Source organism: Urocampus carinirostris, chromosome 7, assembly GCF_059441175.1.
Source record: "Urocampus carinirostris isolate Australia breed hairy pipefish chromosome 7, RoL_Ucar_1.0, whole genome shotgun sequence".
In the NCBI taxonomy this organism is placed as follows: Eukaryota; Metazoa; Chordata; class Actinopteri; order Syngnathiformes; family Syngnathidae; genus Urocampus; species Urocampus carinirostris.
In genome coordinates this window covers 15,271,995-15,294,727 of record NC_142355.1, presented here as the reverse complement: position 1 = coordinate 15,294,727, position 22,733 = coordinate 15,271,995, and the positions used below count along the sequence as shown (strand labels likewise).

General features: G+C 40.6%; 1 protein-coding gene across 1 annotated transcript in view; it reads right to left on the bottom strand.

Moving 5' to 3' along the window:
• frmd4a (FERM domain containing 4A) overlaps positions 1-11,062 on the bottom strand; it is a 162,253-nt gene extending 151,191 nt beyond the window's left edge. The window contains exon 1 of the mRNA XM_088339862.1: positions 10,819-11,062. Within this exon, the coding sequence (XP_088195988.1) occupies positions 10,819-10,851 (33 nt within the window). The 5' untranslated portion in view covers positions 10,852-11,062. The remainder of the gene's footprint in view (positions 1-10,818) is intronic.
• Between the last annotated feature and the right edge of the window lie 11,671 nt (positions 11,063-22,733).

The window sequence follows — 22,733 nt, the reverse complement described above, 5'->3', positions numbered from 1 at the left end:
CAAACAATCATGGACCCACTCCAAGGTGTCACAATGTTAGGGAATCGACACTTTTGTGGGTCGGAAAATAGGAATGCAGAGAAAAAGGCAGGATATTTTCCTCGGCCATTGTTCAATCCAAAACAACAAAGACAACAAACACTCAATTTGGAAACTCTCTTATCTGTTTTGCTGTTCTCCTGTTATTTTGTTACCGAAGTCTGCCTCATATTTACATCCTCAACAGACAGCCTTGCAGATGTTTAAGCAGTATGTTTCAAACCGTGACAAACACAGTTAAGCAACATCGCAAAACAGACACTACGGCTAAACCAGGGGCTCATTTTATGAATACATATAGCTCTGAGATAATAATTTCACTAGAGAAATTTTGTCTGCGATGTTCCAATGTCTGGTGGTTAGATCCCGAGTTTGGCACATGCGAAGCACAATCGACAGTACTTTTTCAGGCAGTTCAGTCCGGAGCACTTATTTAACAGTCAGGGTATCACAACAACATACTCCATTTTGGAAGTAGGTAGTTAAGAAATCATTTAAATGGAAGCTCATTAAACTATGCTTATTCACTTTTGAGACACAGCACAAGGCACACTTTTTTTGTAAAAGAGTGTGCCTTTTACAAAATTATTTTACTTGCACCTTGTTTTGAATCCATTACTTTTGACATAAATTGCAGTATAAATGAGGCTCAACACACTTAAGACTCAGGGAGGAAGACACATTTTAAGCGGTCTATGGATAAGGGACAAGTTGGGGTTAAAGGGACAGTGTAAGATATTTAGTGCTTCCGATAGGTACAAAAAAAACTTTCATTCAGTAGAAAAAAAACATTGACATGAATATTAGGTAAAATACATAAACTATCATACCAATGTAAATTTTAATGAAAAAAAAAGTCATAGGTCAAGAAATTTGTAATTCTTTTCAGTGGAATCCATACTTAGTAGTCGCAGCCATGATTGTCTGGAATTTAGATGCTATGCAGTGATCCTTTGGCACTAGTTTTCCATCGCATTAGACAACAGTGCCCTCTAGTGGTCAACTATGACACACTGTGACTTTAAGATTAGGTCCTAGGCAATGTGATTTTTTTACGGTTAAGATTAAGGTAGGGAACTAGGAAAAACGTCAATGGAATTTCTGAACTAGAATATAAAAACAATAATGTTGTACCGTGACCTTCAGACGATTTTTTGGGATCTTTACAATAACGGTGCAGCTCAATTATCCTTATTAATATATTAAAATATTTAGGGGTTCACAGATGTTTTGAGAATTAAGGTTTGAGTTGTGGTTGGATGTAAATAAATGTGAATAGTCTGCATTTATATAGCGCTTTTCAAGTCACTGAAGACTTCCCAAAGCGCGTAACAATGTGCTTCACGTCTCTCCATTCACACACACTCTCACGCCGATAGCAGTGTCAGCCATGCAAGGGAACTACCTGCTCATTGGAAGCATTAGGGATTCAGTGTTTTGCCCAAGGACACCTCGACATATAACACGGAGGAGCCGGAAATCGAACCTGCGATCTCTTCATCTCAAGAGGAGTGCTTTACCTCCTGAGCCCCTGCCGCCCTAAAGACAGTTTTGATGCTTAGGTTTCAGACAAGGAGCTAGAAAATGAAATGTTTCTACTGCACAAAAGAAAAGTCTATGTTTAAAGGTGTGTGTGTGTGTCTGTCTATTACAACATGACCAACAGAGAATTGATGCTATCTTCATTGTTCAACCTAAAAACAACATACTAAAGAATACAGAAGTGGCTTAGGATACAGTTTGATAATACGGTTTACCAACAGAAATTGCATAACCACCGCAGTTCAGTTCAATTTTAGGCTTTTAATATGCAAATCAATTGTATATAGAGCTTTTAAACAGAATAATTTCAAACTATGAAACCTGAGCCATATCCATATTTGAAGGGAAGACTGTAATGTTGGTTCAAAGCTTCAAAAAAAATGACAAAAACGAGGCTGCAGATGAAGCTGTGCCTCTGTGAGTTGGCATCAATTTTCTCTCTGTGATTCGTGACACCACTGTTGCCGTTGGCCACTGGATGCCTCCGATGATCGTGTGCCATGTTCAGAATGTTAAAATTCAACTTTAATGTTTTGTTTTAAAGCACAGAAAGAAATAATAGATAAAAAGCTTCAATATGTGGGATTTCTTAAGCAGTTTATTGATAGAAAAATACAAACAATGCAACAAATCATTGGCTTGCCCCGACCGTTTCCCTTTTTTTCTATAAATTCTTTGTGCTTCACTGCACATTACTGTCAGCAATAATAAAGTAACTACAGCACGAGGGAGAGGCAGAGTGGCAGGGCACTTTAGTATCTCTAAAAAAAGCCTACGCAGCAAAAATGTTACGTTTTAGTAGGCAGGGGATTATGGAGAGTGCCGTTTTTCTTTGGGTCTGGAGTTATCTTTGGGCTAAAGTCACCTTTTGTGGTTCCCTCAAGTAAAAAGCTCAACGGATAAGATGGAAAAGGAACAGTTTTAGCACTTTATTATCTCCTAAAATGACCACTGGGAAGTTCATGGCTTGTGACCATATTTTTTGGGACATTACTAAGTTTTTCCCCACATACTGTACCAGCACAATAAAAATTGTATCTGTTCAAAACACTTTTCTTTTACTCAAACTGATCAATATATTTTTAGTCAACTACTGTCCCACCCTTTAATGGAACAATATTCTATTACTGTAGGTTCCAACATACACATAGTCGTAACCTTCAAGTTTTAAAGCTCTGGCATCTGATTAACATATGTGAACATACTTGGCCCCCTTCTTTTCAGCATTTACATGCTTCCATTAGGTGATAGTATTCCCAAGTATAATATCAATTTCCATTGCTACGCAGATGACACTCAACTATATCTTCTGATGGAGGATCTGTCACACTAAACTGTGAAAATTTGGCAGCCTGCCTCACTGAGATAAAAGAATGGATGTCACTCAACTTATTGCGCCTTGACTCTGAAAAGACCGAAATGTTAGTTATTGGTCCATCTAAATGCCGTGACTTGTGTTCTCAAAAACTGCTCTGAACATTGACAAATGTAATATCCCAGAGTGATTCAGTAAAAAATTTAGGTGTCATATTTTACCCGATCTGTCCTTTCAAACACATGTTAAGAATATTACTACAACAGCTTTTTTCCATCTTCGCTACATTGCTAAAATTCGCCCTATGCTGTCTCAGTTGGATACGGAGATTATAATTCATGCGTTTGTTACCTCCCGTCTCGATTACTGTAATGCACTATTCTTTGGTCTCCCGAGGTCCAAAATCAAGAGCCTTCAGCTGGTACAAAATGCTGCAGCGATTCTTTTAACTTAGACAAGAAAGTTTGATCACATTACCCCGATTTTAGCTAACCTGCATTGGCTCCCTGTTAGCTTAAGATATGATTTTAAGGTTCTGTTGGTATTATACAAAATCATGCATGGACTTGCTTCCTCATATCTTTCAGATTTATTTCCCCCCTATGTTCTGGTCTGGAGCTTTTGCTCTGAAAATGCCGGTCTACTAGAGCCAAGAAGAGATCCGCAGGTTCGAGAGCGTTCTCCATTTGGGCCCCGGTGCTGTGGAATGGTCTTTCCCCTGAGATTCGATCTGCAACCTCAGTGGAACTGTTTAAATCTAGGCTTAAAACACACTTCTATTCTATAGCTTATGAATGAACTATAGTTTATGTTGACAATATCTGTGTATTATTTGTTATTGCAACATCCATTCCAGCCTGGTCATCCTGGAAGGGTGATACCTCATGTGCGGTCCCTTCTCAAAGTTTCTTCATTTTCCTCATGTTGAAGTTTTTGAGTTTTTCCTTGCCCTTATGTAGGTTTTAGATCAGGGGTTGGTGTAACATTAGTCTGTCGTTTAAAATAATCAGTGGTCTGTGCAGCCCTTTGAGACTCTATGTGATTATGGGCTATACAAAAAAACATGACTTGAATTTTTTGTATTGTCCAAGATGTTTGACGTGTAATCTAGTTTTGCGAATAAGCATCACTTTATAAACATTGATTTTATCTCTCTACAATGAGCATAGCTGAAAAAACAAACACATTATGCAGGCCCCCTTTTGTTGTACGTACTGTTGTCATTTTGAAATGTGTCACTGCCTATAATTAGTCAGGTTTGTTAATTTCTTAATTTATTCAATCAGAATTATTCACCCTCTTGAATTGTTTCAAATGTGTCTTATTTTGTAGCCAGAAGTGGCATTGAAAACATGGGAGTCATCATATGGGACAGAGACCCATGTTCAGGGAATTTCCATTTATCTCTTCTTTAGGTTTCGTTTGATCAATAGACCGTCCTACACAGTGAACATACAAGTGAAGGTATATTCAGCCAAAAATTACATATTCTATCTCCTTGCCTGAACCTTCGGGGCAAGCACTTGAGTTTTAGTGGACAGAGGGGGGTTTGAATACTGTGTCTGGCTAAAGGCTGGCACAATCTATTGCAATGCTCTGTGTGCATTGATTTGAGTCTGCAATGTTAGTCTTCGAATGTGAAGATGGTTTAACAAAACAACATTCTTCCCTCTCTCCTACTCTTACTTTTTTCTCTCTTTGTTAAATGTGAGGACAAGCAAGAAATACAATCTCCCTGAATTGTGTGATTCCTTTCATCTCAGAAAGGCATAAAACTTTAAGAATGGCGCCTTCCCGATTCGGTCATGCTGCGATTCTTTTAAATCTGTCTTTGAGTAGCTTTGATTCCAAAGCACTGAAATACACAAAATCTACTGCAGGGCATCGGAAGCTAAATGTGTCAGATGAAGATAAACTGAGAGAATCAAAAGGTCATTTCATCACTGAGGGTTATTAGCGTTGCTCTGGGGTAAATCTGGCCAGTGTGGCAGACAGTCCTGATTTAGGAGGTCACTTTGAATCGCCGCCATGCCTTTGAAGTTCAAGCTATCTCTAAAAAGCACTCTAATGCTCCTCTTTTGGAAAAAATCACGGGAGTCGATTACCAGCTAGGTCGTACATATTAGAGCCAAATACACTGCAAGGGGCGTCAATATGGCGATCCAGATCTGATGAAAAGAGTGAAAAAGTATCACAGGCAAAATCCAGTTACATACAAAGTCAGTACTAGTTGTAGATGATAAAACAATGCAAGCACAGGAAGAACCGAATGAAGATTACACTCCCAAAACATTATAACTGTTTTCTTTGCTGCTAAAAGAGATAAACAATTACTTCGTTTCCATACATTTTTATTCTGGGTTTCCCAATCCAGTATAAATAGTGTTCCTCTCTCAGCCGAAAACACTGTATTGGTATTGATTGGATTTCAACCAAATCTCTGATGTTGACACTAATCTACATGGAGTCAATTACAATTTCCGCTGTGGTTCTTTTATCCAGCAGCATCTGAAAATGATATGCAGGGACTACATGATCAAAATAACTGTTCGCCTGAATTATTTAGCTTGTTGGATTTGTCATGGTAATAAGTAAATCATTATATGCTCAGATTTGTTTTATCCAGCTTGCTTACAATACAGATAAGACTGATACAATCTGTTTTACCTTTGGACACTTGAAAAAGTGATTGTTCGGTATGCCAGGGTTGTTTGTTATATTGACTATAATCGCCCAACATTTTTATTTTAAGTATTTTGTGCTGTTTACATAATTGTCACTCTTGGACAATCATGTTGCGGTTCTTTGGTTTCTACAGTATTTAGAGCTGGTCTGCTTTTTGTAGCCAAGGATATTTAATGAGCCCTGTGACTGGCTGGCAACCAGTTCAGGGTGTCCCCTGCCCACTGCCGGAAGATGACTGGGATGGGCTCCAGCAGCCCCGCGACCCTACTGATAATAAGCAGTGCAGATATTGGATCGATGGATGGATATTGAATGAAACTGAAAGTATTAGGGAGAACCTTTACAACATGTTGGTATTTTCGCATATTGAGGGTTCTGTACAGTCCTCTCCTTGTTCTCCTGTCAAGCTTAAAATTACTTGATGTCTATATTTATTTTGAGTGTCAACTAAACTATAAACCTATCACCAAAAATTGAGAGGAGCAAGACAAAAATTAGGATTGACAGTGCTAACCTGATCAAGAACTGGAACCATCTATATTCAAACTGCACTGTGCCCAATTTTTATATAAAAAAAAAAATCTAAATAAATAACACTACATAAATAACACTACTAACCACAGCATGTATTATTTTCTTCATTAATTATTCTTTCATTAGGCAGCACGGCAGCTGAGTGGTTAGTGTGTCCGCGGCACAGTTCTGAGGTCATGGGAGCAAACTTTCCTGTGTGGAGTTTGCATGTTCTCCCCGTGCTTGCGTGGGTTTCCTCCGGACACTCCGGTTTCCTCCCACATTCCAAAAACATGGATGTCACGTTAATTGGCCGATCCAAATTGTCCCTAGGAGTGAATGAGCGAGCAAATCGTCTGTCCATGTGCGCCCTGCGACTGGCTGGCAACCAGTTCAGGGTGTACCGCTCAGGGTGTCCCCTGCCCACTGCCCAAAGATGATTCGGATGGGCTCCAACACCCCCGCGACCCTACTGAGGATAAGCGGTGCAGATAATGGATAGATAATTTTATTATTATTATCATCATTATTATTATTATTATTATATCACTATTGGTCATTATTATATCACTATTGGTCAACACACACCACATAAATAACTGCCTGGGCAAGTCATACAAAAGGGGACTAGCCAATATGTAAACCAATGTAATTCTAGGCCAAAGGCAAGTTCAACTTTGGTTACCATGGCAACCATTGCTGGCAGTACTACAAAAATCCAGTTAAGGATAATTGGTTAAATTGAATCCCTGGAATGATGTGGCCATTTCCTAATTAACTATACATTCACCAGAGCAGTCCAGATGGCAGTTACTACACTGAATGTTTTAGTTGCATTTTGGAGCGTGAAAAGTACTATAAGAATATTTTTTGATTTGATTTCAATATTTAAGTTGGTATCCTCAAAGGGTGGACTCACCAAGAGCATCAGATGGGCCATACAATTTGATTTGAATTATTTATTTCGTTCATTCGTGAGAATTGGAAAAAAATAAAAATAATAAGCCACTCAAAATTTCTAACAATGCGCGAATAAGTCTTATTTTTTTCCTCTGTTTCTCTCCATACTGCTATGACAAAATATTATAATTCAAACATTTTAAACATTAAATTATATAGTTTTTTCTCGGATGGTTGTACCGTCGTTAACAGTTTTTCCCTCTTCAATGTTTGTATATGACCTAATTGAACATATTACTTAAAAAATACATGACAATGTTTTAATGAAAAATATATATAATATTTCTTCAATAAAATAGATTTTAATTATTTTATTTTGTTTTCTTTCTTTTGTTTCTACAGTCAAATTCTTCCATTAAGTAATTCACTTTACGAAAAAAAACGTTGTCTTAGTTCTAAATCCCATCTCTCATCTCATCTCATTAGCTACACCGCTTATCCTCAGTAGGGACGCGCAGGGGACACCCTGAACTGGTTGCCAGCCAATCGCAGGGCACACGGGGACAGACAACTCACTCGCTCATTCGCACCTAGGGACAATTTGGACCGGCCAATTCACCTGAAATGCATGTTTTTTGGAATGTGGGCGGAAACCGGAGTGCCCGGAGGAAACCCACGCAAGCACGGGGAGAACATAGAAACTCCACACAGGAAGTCTGGAGCTAGATATGAACCCACGCAGGAGGTTCCCATGACTTGAACTGTGCCGCACATGCGCTAACCACTGCGCCGCCGTGCTGCCCTAGTTCTAAATCCAAAATATTTTTAAAAATTAGGATCATTTTAACATAATACTTTTTTTTATATTTTATCCAAAAGAAATTGGGTTTTTAATTGCAACATTTTATTCTGAAAATGGGGTGCGTTGTTTGAAGTGTCTTTAAAAAGTTTAAAGTATTATATTTTCTCTTTTTAGTTTGTATTAACATTGACCAACTGAGTTCAAAGAGCCTTTATATTTTTTCCCACTGCGCCTATCCGATTTTATCATACTTTTACCAGCGCTGTTCAGGAACTTGCAACATTAGGTAGAAGGAAAGGGGGTGAGGTTGGAGAGTGACTTTATGCTTGTCATCACAGTTTTTGTTAGTGTAGCAAGAACATGGTAAAAGTAAGAAAAGGCCTGTGTTAAATACTGTCCAAATGCCAATCCAAACCCTAATATAGATGAAAAAAAAAATTTATTCCACTTGTCTAATATATGCATGTACTTTAAGCCAGCAGATGGTGGCAGAGAGTAACACATTTTCAAATTCTGGACATACATTCAAGCTCTTTAACATAACTTGTTAAATGCTCTTCCATTTCATAAAACCTGGCAGGATATCTAATTGTGGTATGTCCAAGTAGAGGTTTTGTGTCAGGTTGAGTAGTGGAAGCAGATGAAACTGACTAGTTTATTTTCCTAATATTTTTACTCCGTATCATTTTTCTCCATCATTAACCCCAGTTTTAACTGAGCAAAGTGCAGAACCGCTCGTTCCTCTTTATTTGAAAATGCAATCACGACTTTATAAATATTAATACAAGCCCTCATATGGCGTGGCACTCACACTATGATATATACCCCCATATAAAAACCCCACAGGAATAAACATTTCTGCATCTCGCATCTCTTCTGGGAGGAGGAGGGGGCTCCAAGGGTCCATTAAGGTCACCAAAATCGCATTGGTTGTCACAACCAGGCGCATGGCTACACACAAATAATCTAGTGTGTTTCTGCACAAGCACATATTCACTAATGCGCGCACTCACACACCATTTGTGTGTGCCAATTGCCTTTTGTTTCGCACTTTTATTGAAAAACCAAATGCACGAGTGCAGCTGAAAGGCTTGTACGTGACAAGAAACAGTTCCTTCTTGCCTCTCAGATCCAAATCAAAAGGCCACAGTGGTTTTGTACTGAAGGGAGATTGGCACCATTCAAACCAACTGGCTCATTCTTTTAAAACGAGGGTTTTACAAACTCACACACACACACGTCACCTTGTTCTTTTTCAACACTTTAACAAAATAAACCACATAGCATAAAACAGCAAGTTTGCTGTAAAAGTTCTCCATATCAGGGAGTCGTTCACTCATTGCATGAGCTCCGCATCCTGCCACAATTAGTCGACGTTGCAACGCGATTTTTGGTCGACTATTCTTTCTAGAAACGTTTTTCCAACAGAGTAAGGCCTTTTTCATTACTATAATCTCTGCTCAGATTCCCCCATGTGTAATAGCGTCTCTGACTCGAGCGTACAGAAATGACAGCAAGAACTTCAAGAACGCGTGCAAAAACTTTAAAAGTTTGGGAGCATTTGAGAGCACAAATAAAAAGTAGACCTTGTATTTCATGGCGATAGCACGGCGACGCATGAACATTTAAAGAACACGTTAGACAGTTGAACGAAGCAGTATGACTCACCTGGGTAAGATTCATTCTAATGTTTGAACTCATACGGTTTTGATGATGAATGTACATATTGTACGAGTATATTTTGCAATAAAAGAGCATCAGCGTAATGCCAGTCTGTGCCTGACAAATATATTTGAATTTGAAGTATCATGGCAGTAGCTTGGTGACGCACGGACATTTAGAGAGCACGTTAGACAGTTGAACAACGCAGTATGACTTACCAGGGTAAGATTCATTCTAACGTGCGAACCAATATGGTTTTGATGATGAAAGTACATATTTTGCTAGTATTTTTCGCCATAAAAGAGCATCAGCGTAATGCCAGCCTGTGCCTGACAAACATATTTGAAATTGAATGCATGCAGTTCAAAGAAAAAACAATAATAACCAAATAACACTGTGTGGGTTCTTCACAAGAAAAAGACAAGTATTTATAAATAACTTATTTGTTGAAGCACTGAAGCCCCAGTTGTAAGAATGACTTACAAAAAGGTTGTAAATTTTATCTCAATTTAAAAAAAAAAATTGTCACAGTACCAAAGATGAAGGTTAATGCTGTTGTGCTTTTCAGATGTTGCAATGAAAATTAATTCAACCTATTCTTCCATTCTGTTCTAAATATTTTGACAAATTTATAATCATTGTAACATGTGAAGTACAGAACTAAATTAACGTTCGGCTCTGGTACTGTGACTATAGATAACGTGAACCCAGACTTGGAGTTTTTTTTTTAGATTGAATAAAAAAAACATGCTTCAAAATGCTGTCTGGTATTGTTCAGGAACGTGGGCCGTAGTTTAGGGTTTGGTTGATTTTAATGTATTATTTATCTTCCTTCGCCAAAAATGGACCGAGGTTTATTTCCGGATTTATGTCTCCACTGACCAAACAACGCGCCTAATTTTATTTATTGTTGTACAAATCTGTGAGTATGTTCAATAAAATATATTTTTTTCAATATACCCATTTTTCTTGTGTTTATTCTAATTTTACGCATAATTAAATCAACTTCATGCCAGATTTAAGATAACAAACAATAATTATCCGATTGTTTGACAAATTGTTTCAATAGTCACTGTACACGTTTTTTGGGGGTTTGGAGTTTGCTCCTCTACACGAAGCAGATAGTCCTGCAAGGTTACCAGTACCAGGGCAAGCCTCCTTATCCTACTCAGCTAGAGCACCTTCATCATTTGGTCGCTGATGAATTTCGTCAATGCCAAGATCCTGCTCATTTTTGAAGAGGGGAACAAGGCTTTACTTTGAAAATTATAAAAATAGTCGGTTGTTACAACCCTACTCCGTGCGTGAGATCGTGATGGTGGTCTTTTGGCGACCCTCCACCATCCCCATGGAAACCTACCCGCGTTCTCATCGGCGACAGCAGCCCCTCCATGACGGATTGGCTCGGTTCCGGGGGGCTCGCTTCTCTCGGTCACATCAGCGGAATTATCCTCGCCCCGCAAATAGATCCTGTTAGAAATGCTGTCTCATCCTCAGAGTGAACATCTCCTCTGTACCCACAAGTGTGTCTGGTGTGTGTAGCACGCACATTCACTGACACACTAGCATTTGGGAGGAAAAGAGGAGAGGACAGTTGCAAAATGCTGGTGCTTCTCCTCCCTCCAACCTGTCAATGAGTTCAGCTTACTATGTCCAGCAAGCTGTTCTCTCCTTAACACTCTCTCTCTCCCCTACCTTTCTTTCCTGCCTCCAGCTACATTTGTTCCCTTCAAAGTGGCTAGTAATTGCGTTTTTTTTTTACTTGTACAGCCCCCTCTGCATCTTTTACTGTCCTCCTGTTCACTAGGGGTGGGTAGGTCGATCCAAATATCGATATTTTCTTACTAAGCAATTACTTGGATCGGATCGAAACTATTGCCCAGGTATTGATACTTCTCTCCTTCACCTGCGAGCACTGTCTCTTCCAGGGGCTTTAGCGACTCTTAGTTTATAGTTGAGTGTGTAACTGGCAGGCACACCTTTGTCACCTCTCCCTACCTGGCCTGCTGCTGCGTCCTGCCTGCACGGTAGAAGAAAGGGACAAATCTTTGCACACTACCCAACCCTACCAGGAGCTTAAAATTAAACAAATAGGAAGCGCAGCGCAGTATCAACATTTTTTTTCACCAACAAAAAAGGGCAATTCTAGGTGTACCTGCAACCAACCATGTAAACATGTTACTGTTCCTGAACAAAAATCTGTAAATCCACACCATGGCAACAGAGACTATAAGGGAAAACATTTTTGAGTTTGAATTTTCAAAGTATTGGACAATGGGAGATATTTTACTTTTAGTGTGTTGACATTTTTACATTTATACAGTATTTGTATTTTTGTTATGTGCTGCCTTTTGGTTAAACTCTCTCAGCTTTTGTTCTGAAATCGCTGTAATAGAAATAGTTGGTATAGAAATATTGGTATCTAGTCAAGTCAAGTCAAGTCATTTTTATTTGTATAGCTTTTAATCACAAAGGGTCTCAAAGGGCTGGACAGACCACAGATTATTGCAAACCACAGACTATTATGACACCAACACCTGATCTAAAACCTACGTGAGGGCAAATAATACACAGATATTGTTAAAATAAAATATAGGTTATTCATATGCTATAGAATAGAAGTGTGTTTTGAGTTTAGATTTAAACATTTTCACTGAGGTTGCAGATCGAATCTCAGGGGAAAGAGCATTCCACAGCAACGGGGCCCGTATGGAAAACGCTCTCGAACCTGTGGATCTTTTCTTGGCTCTTGGGATCACTAGTAGACCAGCATTTTCAGAGTGAAGGCTCCGTACCGGAACATAGGGGGAAATTGTATCTGAAAGATATTAGGGAGCAAGTCCATGCATGATTTTGTATACTACCAACAGAACCTTAAAATCACAGCTCACGCTAATAGGGAGCCAATGCAAGTTAGCTAAAATCGGGGTAATGTGATCTAATTGTATCTTTTATTGTATGTTGTAATGTATCTGTAAATCTGTAATTGTATCTGTAAATGTATCTAATTTTAAAGTTTGCGGTGGTCTCATCTCATCAGCTGCACCGCTTATCCTCAGTAGGCTCGCGGGGATGCTGGAGCCCATTCCAGCAATCATCGGGCAGTGGGCAGGGGAACACCCTGGACTGGTTGCCAGCCAATCGCAGGGCACACGGAGACAGATAACTCACTCGCTCAGTCACACCTAGGGACAATTTGGACCGGCCAATTCACCTGAAATGCATGTTTTTGGAATGTGGGAGGAAACCGGAGTGCCCGGAGGAAACCCATGCAAGCACGGGGAGAACATACAAACTCCGCACAGTAAGGAGCTTGATTTGAACTCACTCAGGAGGTTTGCACGACCTCAGAACTATGCCGCACAGGCGCTAACCACTGCGCCGCCGTGCTGCCAGTTTGCGGTGGTGTTATTTAATAAAAACAGAAAAAAAATTGTGACTAAAATATTTGTCCTGTATTAAGTGAAAACTAACTTAAGGGGGGATGAGTTCAATTATAATCACCCGCGAAATATGTACAAAAAAGTATTCAAAACGAAAGGCAAAGTCTGTTACAGGTCAAAGAGCCTTTATCATCTCAAAAAAGCAAAGGACATAACACCGTAACCTCAAAGTTTGTCTTGAACAAAAATATGAAAGCTACTGTGTTTTCATCCGCCGTGGTTGTTTATTTATCCACTTCCTCCAGTCTGGTTTAAGGCAGAAAGAATAGTGAGGTTTACCGCCTATTGATGACGTGCAGGTCGAATGAATGCAGCTCCACTGTTCACACACAAGTCGCATTCCAAAAGTATCGGATTTAGGACCACATATATGAGTGGCCTGGGTCTGGAGTGACTTGAACAGATCGGATACATGTGATTTCCCTGCAGTGAGAACCTAGCCTTAATCCTAAGGTTTTCCATTCTCATGTTCCAAGGACACAGCCAAAAAGAGAAATGTAACCCAAAATAACACATCAGATGATACTGTAATGGAGCACAACGATTCCAAGCAAAAAGTATTATCAGATTGGTATCGATCAATACTTTCCTGCAGTTACTTGGATCGGACCCAAAATAACAGTATCACCCACCCCTACTGTTCACTGGCAGCTCCCGCCCAAGCACAGGAGGGAGGTGTGTGTGGTTTTTGGGGATAGAGGTTGAATGGAGGTGATGAAAAATGTGTGTGTGCGTGTGAAAGAGGTGGCAAAGGCAAGCACAGAGGAAAAAAAGAAGAAAAAGAAGACACTCTCTTGTCTAGTATTGTCCCCTTGGACAATAATGGCTCTTAATCGCCTAGCAACCTGATCAGCTTCCTTTCTCTTAATAGACAAGAGCATGAGTCACTCGCTGAGACACACAAACCGTGTTCTTCACACACCCTGCCATTTTCACTGACCTCCAGGTGTAGAAGATCCTCATGTGTGACAGTGGACCTTTAAGAGATATTTTACATTTGATGATTAGTACTTTTTACCGTAGGGATTGTTCTGTGTCTGAGTACAGTACAGCATACAGTACAGTGCAGATGATTGTGCCTCATTAAATGAGGCCCATCAATTTGTTGACCTCACACTGACCTTGGTTTTGTTAAGCTTTGTTGAAATAATGCCTGAATACTACTTCGAGAAAATGAACGACTGGCCGTTTCTTATTTGACTCAGGAAAAAAAAAAACAATGCAGTGTTAAAGCTCCAGAAAAAACTCAGGAAATACATGGAAAAAAAGGTAACATTTCAGACCTGGTTCAGGTTTAAAATGTCAATCGTTAAGGCCGGGCTTCTCTCTCACGTTTTTTGTTCTTTTCCCTTCATGGAGGATGTTCACACCACACACTTACTTTTACTCAAGTAATTGTTTAGATGAAGAAAACGCTTACCAAATTACTAGTTGAACTACAAATCATTGAATCAAAAAAAAATTTCCTCCCCTGTTTTGGGGTAAAAGATGCGCCACTTCCAACTCCCACCTCCCTCATGTCAAACATTGTTTCTGCTTCTCAACACTAGCTTACAAGCATTACAAACTTTCTTTCGGCTTTTTAGGGAAATATTTCATTATTTGCAGCTTGTAATCTGTCATGTCCAGCATGGTCGCCATGGCGACCGGCTGGCCCCACCCCCTTGGCACCGGCTGTAGCAGATTTTCTAATTTGCGTGTGTGCTTCTTAAGGGCGGGTTGTGGGGATTGCCAGTTGCGGGTTCATTGCATTACTTTGCATTATTCTGTTCTGTTTGACTTGAGGAAACCTGTACTTGCCCGTTCTGAGCAAAAGCCTGTTTTTGTGAGTATTACTAGTCTGAGTTCCTGTTTGCCTGTAAGCCTGTTTTTGTTTTTGTCCCTGAGTGTTGGACGACTTTTATTTCCTTAATAAAAGTAACTGATCGTTAACGCGAATGAGTTCACCCTTCCTGCCTCCTGCCTCCGATCTGGTCCGGTCTCCCGACAGTAATCTGCAGAATATGATCTTCTTTTGGGTGTCAAATTGTTTAGGTTCAGCTTCACTTTCGTTCACTGCACGTCACTGAAATGCGGACTTTGGTCCATTTCGGTCATGTTCATTTCGGCGCTGCACTTGCAGTGCACAGTTGATATTAGGGTCTTGGCCCCATGTGAACCCCAGGCTACATGGTTCAGCCGAAACGCACAGTATGACGCTGAAGTATGCACAGTCAAAGTAAAACTTCATGTTTACTTTGGCAGTAAATTAAAGCTTATGGTTTTTTTCTAGCTCAGTCATCAAATCAAGTTAATCCGTCGGGTTTGGGCGGGTTCAGGCTTATATACCTGCGAACCGGGTTAGGCTGAATTTTCTAGGCCCGAACTTAGCTCTACATGGAACAACTCCCTGCTTTACTTTACAGATAAGTAAAAATGTGTTTTTTAAACTACAATAGAGTTGCTCCTGTATTGAAACATTATGGTGTCAAATGCCCATTTTAATTGTTGGAAATTATAATTGTAATAATCTGGTAATTTTCACATTTTCTAATGCATAATACTTTATTGAGGATGTGAGTTTGTCAGTTTTAATTTTAATTATGGGTATTATTTATTTATTTTCCCTTTCTCCTACTTAAAAGATTAGATATACATATGTTAAAGTAAGTGCCGGAATTAAAAACATATACGTATATCTGGCCCCTCCCATAAGAGAATAGAATAGAATATGCCTTTATTGTCATTGTTACAACATGGGATATATTGTGACAATGAAATTGGAGCGAGAGAACACCAAAAAACAATGCTGACCAAATGAGGAAGGTGCTGTATCTGAATCAGATCAGGAGGCTTCTCCTGCTACTGGTAACCATGGAAAGCAGTACTACATCTTTAATGTGGGGGAGCAAACACCTATCCAAAAGAACAGCTTGGAGAGGGATAGGTGCCAACAGGCTTTACTTGCCAAAGACACACTACAGGGAGTTGTGCCCCTACAACCGAAGTATTGAAAGATTTGTGAACGTGAACCGAGACACACAAAATGCAAAAGTCTTCACCAAACAAAGAGCCTTTAATGTCACAAAAGCAAAGGACGTATTGTCAGGAGGACCAGAACAGAGCAGGAGACCCCAGAGCGTTCGTACAATTCTTTTATTTGGGGAAGCGTAAAGGGTTAGCGGGAGACGCGATGACCGTCGAACGTCAGCAGCAACCCAGTGAAGACAACTTCGGAAGACGTAGCCAATCGTAGCGTGGGACGGAAGCAGATCGAGTTTACCGGGACTGGAGAGAAGATCGTAGCGTGGGACGGAAGCAGGTCGGATCGGAGGCAGGCAGGCAGAATCAGGTAAACAGGTCAAGAAGGCACAGGTAATCGGGAGAGTCATACGGGGTACAGAAGTAATCCTCACACGAAGAGGTCTCGGCGTAGCGTGCTTAAAAAGGGAACATAAACCAATCAGGAAGCGCATTCCAGCGCGCCAAATGATTACCCCAGGTGGCTCCACTTAGGTAATCATGACACGTATAGTCATTGCCACAAAGTTTGTATTCAACAAAAACATGAAAGCCACAAGTGATGCAATGCGTATTGTTCGATATGAATTTGAACAAAACAGGCCTGTCAAGACCAGAACAGTAGCAGGACCCAGATGCGTAACGTTACTCACCAATTTATTGAGATGGAGGAAAAATCAGCGCCAGCGATCCGGTGCTCGCTGGACGAGGCAAGCAAGCCGCTCACGGGATCGGAGCGTGTTCGAAATGTGGAAGTGGATCTTCCGGAGCGGGAGATCGTATCGTGGTTAGACAGGAAAAACAGGTCATTAGCCGGGACGGGAGATCAGAAAGTGGTCGGGGTAAAAAATCGGGTCGCTAAATAGAAGGGGGACCCAACAGTTAACCAGCAGCAGTTGGCGCCAAACAAGCGGGCACGGGTGAGTGCAATGAGTAATTATGACACAGGCCTAGTCGAAATTTCAGGAGCAGAGTTGAGCTTTTTTTCCTTCATTACCCTCCCACCAAAAGTAAATTCCCATGGAAATGCATATCAGAAGCCTTTTGGGGCGAAGTGGGCTGCAAGATCAGGCTCATATTTGAGCCCTTCCGCTCTTTACAATGACAACAACTAGGACCAGATGATGAAGGTGTTGTATCCGAGTCAGATCAGGAGGCTTATGTCACTGCTTCAGGAAGGTGTCGATGTGCCATTGTCTCTACCCTCACAATACTTGCTTTCTCTCTCTTCGTTCAGTTCAGAAAACCCACACAAAAATCAAGAAGAGAAAGCCATTAAAGCAACAGTCTTCTAAAGGCATTACACCAGCACCCCCCGCAACTCGAGAGGATAAGCGGTGCAGAAAATGGATGGATGGAAAAATGCTGTCATTGTAAACAGAGCAAATATTGTCTTGTGCACAGTGGTAATGCGAACTTTAACAATGTAAATGATGTTTTTAAGGTAAACCTCACCTTATAAAAAATATCATTTGTATACGCATGACAATTCAAATTAATGAAAGTTGAGGATTTGTTCAGAGTAAGATTTGTGAAGCGAACCTAAAATCAAACCTTACTAAAACTTGTAGTTTACTCCCTCTCAAAGAGTTTTTTTTTGCAAACATGATCAAAATGTCCCCCCACTTCAAGGTGAGCAGTAAAATGTCACAAAACATAACAAAAATATTAATGCATAAAGCAAGAAGAGCAAATATGATTTTCAATTGTGATCGTAGGTCATAATAGGGAGTACACGCGACTGGTTTGAGGAAGGATACTAAAAGGTGTCTCATACATGCTGTGCTGCACATTCATTTCAAGAACAGTGTGAAAGACACAGCATGACAATCTTAAGACAAAAATTGCTATGTGTGCAACCGTCTTAAGTGGACACATCACTGTTGCATGTCTTCGGCGCCAAGGCAACCATGTCTGTTTGGACAAGCCCACAAGGCCAGTGTAAAGAGTCAAAGCTTTAGAAAGTGAAATGAATAAATATAAATCACCGTGGGTTGTCCTTTCAGCACCATGGGCCTCACAATGAGAAGGTGCTTGTGAAAGGTGCAAAGTGACACCCCAATGAAGGGTTGCTTGCATGCTTGTTCTTCATCCTTCATTATATTTGACCACAATTCTATACGACCCATAAAAGGTGGGGAGGGGGGGTGTACACGTTTACTATACAGTGGAACATCGGTTTTCGAACGCCTCTCAGTTCGAACAAATCGGAGTCCAACCAAAAATTTCGAGAAATTCTTGCTTCGCTGTTCGGTCAAAAAATCGGAGTTCGAACGCCGGTAATGCGTAAGTGCGTACGCTAGTGTGCGATGCTGAGCGGCGTACGGGTGTAGATCGCTCTTTTCGTGACCAACTGTTATTGCGTGCTTCGTTTTGCTTTTGCTTTTAATATAGGTGTACGAAGTGTTTTAGCCCCTAATTATGCCTCCGAAGAAAGTCAGTGCAAGCAGCAAAGTTGCTACAGGTGAAAAAAGAAAAGTAGTGCATACAACTATTGCATTTAAGAAAGAAATAATAGCAAAATATGAAGGAGGTGTGCGAGTGTCTGATCCTCTGCCCACCGTCCACCTGCGTCTTCTGCTGACCACCACAGAGGTAAGAAATCCTGTGCATAATTCTTTTCTTTATCCTTTTCGTTATTTTTACACGTTCATGTTAGCGTAATCTTTCGTACAGAAGATTACGCTAACGCGAACGTACGATTAGCCTGGGTTAGCTTTAAGTTTACGTTAAACATTCGAGGTAAACATTCAGGGTGTTGGAACGGAGCCCAACATTAAGGGTGTTGGAACCGAGCCCCCTTTCCAATGAACCGCTTACCACTTGTTGTGGAGACCCAGGTGCTAAATGACTTGTAAACGACTTGATTTTCTTATTTTTACACGTTCGTGTTAGCGTAATCTTTCGTACGGAAGATTACGATAACGCGAACGTACGATTAGCCTGGGTTAGCTTTATGTTTACGTTAAACGTTCGAGGTAAACATTCAAGGTGTTGGAACGGATTAAAACGATTTACATTATTTTTAATGGGAAAAATGGTTTCGGTGATGGAACAAATCGGTTTTCGAACAGGGTTCTGGAACGGATTATGGACGAGAACCGAGGTTCCACTGTAATTGGAAATTACTGTCTTATCTTCGACTGAATGGAACATCTTGTGACATTTTAAGCAGAACTCTGTTTAAGTTTCCCAGGTGCCATGGGGAACTACAACAACTTGGTCATGTAGGTCAACAGAATTTTATATAAAGGAAATAAGTTTCAATATAGACAAAAGTGATCCTTCAATTCTACAATTAACTCGCAGGGTTGGGTATTAATAGATTACACATTTTACAGTACAGTATATAATAAGTTAGGTTCCTAAGTGTCTCATTATTGATCCAAGATGGAATAATTGGCAATGACACCACAAGTGGAGAAGATCAGCAACATTTGATTCAAATGACGAACGTCCTCTATCTTTGTAGAACACATTACCTTTCAGGTTATTATCTTTGTGCCAGCTAACATCAAATGACACCAAGGCAGCTTTGCCCGTGGCGTGTGGTTTCATTTATGAAACGTGTTCAAACGAGAGATCTCCCACGGGAGAATATTCCGTGGTCTACTTCACATCAGAGAATGTATCACTTTGTGCTGAGCATCGCCACTGGACCATATGATTGTATCACAGTACGTGCTACACATGCGCTCACCCTCACGCGAGAAAACACACAAACTACGATACGAATACACGCACATGTACTACATCAGCTCCTTGTTCTCTCTCACATGCACTGATAATGGACAAAATTGGATAAGTGTAGCACTGGTCTCTCATGGGAAAATCCATAATGTAGCCGACCTGTGATAGCTGTAGCAGTAGTGTGGAGGGAATGAACAAAGAGAGCTGACATAAAAACCTTTTTTCTAATGGTGTACGTCTCCTTTTTAACTAATTTGGAAGTTGAATAAATCAGACTATCCTTGGGATACGGATGTTTTGGCTCCAACAGAGCATATATTTACTGTTCAATAATTACAGGAACACTTTGGAAACACATTAAGTGTAAGTGGGGAGAAAAGATTTCTGATAAAAAATACATGTTGCATTTGTCAGGACCAGAACGGAAACAGATCCCAATTGGGTAACGTTTACCGCAAGTTATATTGAAAGAAAGAGGAAGGACTGTGCCCACGACACGGGAAGTAAGTCGCTCTCGCACTCGGACTGTGATCCGAACACGGAAGTGGATCTTCCGTAGCGAGTGTTGGCGGTGTCAGGGACGGAAAACCTGGTCGGTAGCCGGGACTGGGAGAGCAAAGCGTGGTCGGGGTCGGAAATGAGTCGTAGGCCAGGATGTGAGAGTAGATGAAGTCGGGATCAAAAATGAGTCGTAAGCCAGGACGGAGAGCAGATGTGGTCGGGATCAAAACAGGTCGTAGTCGGAGACAAACGGGAGAAAAAACAGGAGTCAAAAAAGGCTTGCCTTATACAAACAGAGGTTCGCAGATGGACTGACAACAGCGGATTGACAGGACTCGGTTCTAATAAGAAAAGGGAGCCAATCAGAGCCCGCCTCAGTTGGCGCCAAATGAGCAGGCAAAGGTGATTCACATCGGTAATCATGACAGCATTAGTAACCAAACAATGCTACAGAATTTGATAAAAATTAAATTGATCATTTGGGAGAGGGGGGAATCAAACACACCCAAAAATAAAATGTTATGCAGTAGATTGATCAATTTTGCCAAAATGTCATTGCAGCAACTCAAAATCCTTAACAGTGGTTGTCTTGTGGCCCTCTTGTGTTTATACTCCTGGCTGACAATGTCAGGGCATGGAACTAATGAGATCCTGGGAGATCTCCTAGGTTTGGACCATGGCATCACTGAGCTTTTGAACTGGAGAAATAATGATCTCAAATATCCTTTCTGATCAGGGAGAACAATCTGGTGACACCGGATGGACAAATGCAGCCGAAGAAAGCTCAGAAACAAGCTCCATTAAAGGTTGGCTTGAGGGTTTGACATCCATGAATGTACCCTGTGCTTACCACTCCTCACCAGAAAACTCAATTGCAATCTGCCACAGACCATTCAAAATAACATTCATGCGGCTGGCACCATGTCCTATTAACCATTAGAAACAGGTTTACCTGAGAACTTGCAACGGATGTGAAAGGGTCTGGAGATGATATGAAGGTTAAATGATTGCATGACCGTTTTGGTGGTGAGTCAGTGATGGCGTGGGGAGGAATATCCCCAGAAGGACACACAAATCTACGGGTTGGATCAGGGGTGGGGTACCTGGTCCTCAAAGGCTGCATGTTTTTGGAAGTTTCTCTTCTCCAACTAAAGTAGTAGAAATGATCTTCTAGTCGCACGCTGTGAAGGAGTAATGAGGCCAGTGTTTGGTATCACCTAAATTGGAGTAGAGAAACTCCAAAAATATGCAGGCCATGCAGCTATGGAAGACAGGGTTTACCCACCTCTCAGTACTATTAGTTTTAGGGATTAAATCCTTTGAACCTTAATCAGAGCCTAAATTGGTGCAATTGGAACTGGGTTTCTCCTGGTCCATGAAAATGACTAAGTCTACCTGCAGGCATTTAACTAATTGGGAATGGAGTATTGGATATCAAAAGTAATCCAAATAAATCTCTTAGGGACAAACAAATAACGCTTTTGCATAACTGATTGGGAGGAGAAAAGCAGGGGCAATATCATTACGCAAATAAATTTGTTGCCGCATTCAACTTTTGACAATAAATAGATGATGATTTCATTTTCTCTCTTCCTAAATGCACCCCTTCAAAAGTGTGCTCCATTGTGCTTGTACATGGCTGGCCAAAACCCGATTACAAAATTTATGGATGGATACACTGTGGCATCTATTATAGGTAGATGAATACACCTGTGGTATTCTTGCCATGGGGGCAGGAAAAAATGGAAATGTCCCAGAGATTAAAACATGAGGCTTTATTAGCGAGTACAGTAAACTGGAGTTTGTTTGTATCATTCAACTCTTAACTACAAGTCCCACAGTGCCTTGAGGCATAAAAATATCCAGTATGAGGGAAACTGCACATACAGAACAGCAATACGATCACGCGAATGTGTATACAGGACTAACTCAACTGTTTAAATCGGAATATTCGGGTCGGACTAAGACCTTAATTTGACTATTTTGCGCATTTACATGGCTTTACAACAAAGAAATAATGGCAATATTTGGTTTCCAATTGAATTTTTGCCTGCATGTAAACAAACCAAATGCCTGAACTCATGGGGCTAAGGCATGCAGGCAGTTCCTGGAGGATCAAGGAATCGATACATTTTTCTAGCCTCCACAAACAAAATCTGAGATGAGACCTATGGGATTATGTGTTTAGGTCCACCCTGGGCCGCCAGGTTTCTCCTCAAAATATCCAGGAACTAAGTGATGCTGTGGTACAGGAGATCCCCAAGGACACCATCCATCCTCTCATTAAAAGCATGCCTTGATGTTGTCAGGCATGCGTAAGAGCAGGTGAGGGCCACACAAACTACTACAATAACATTTTGGCAAAATGGACCATTTTGCTGCTTATTTTTTTCCTTTTTTGTGTTGTTATTAATCTACCCCTTTTAAGGTGATGAGAGTATCACTCAGTAGACAAAAATTAATTTTGAACTTGCAAGGAGAACAGGGGAGAGCTGTCCAAAACACTCCTACAATTCCAAATTCAAAATCTGCCCCAAAAGCTCTCCCTTTATATTAATTATTGATTATTATTAAATCTTTGTTATAAAAAGCAGCTCCGCCCTAGGGGATGTGAGATTCAAAAAACAGCAACATTATTGGC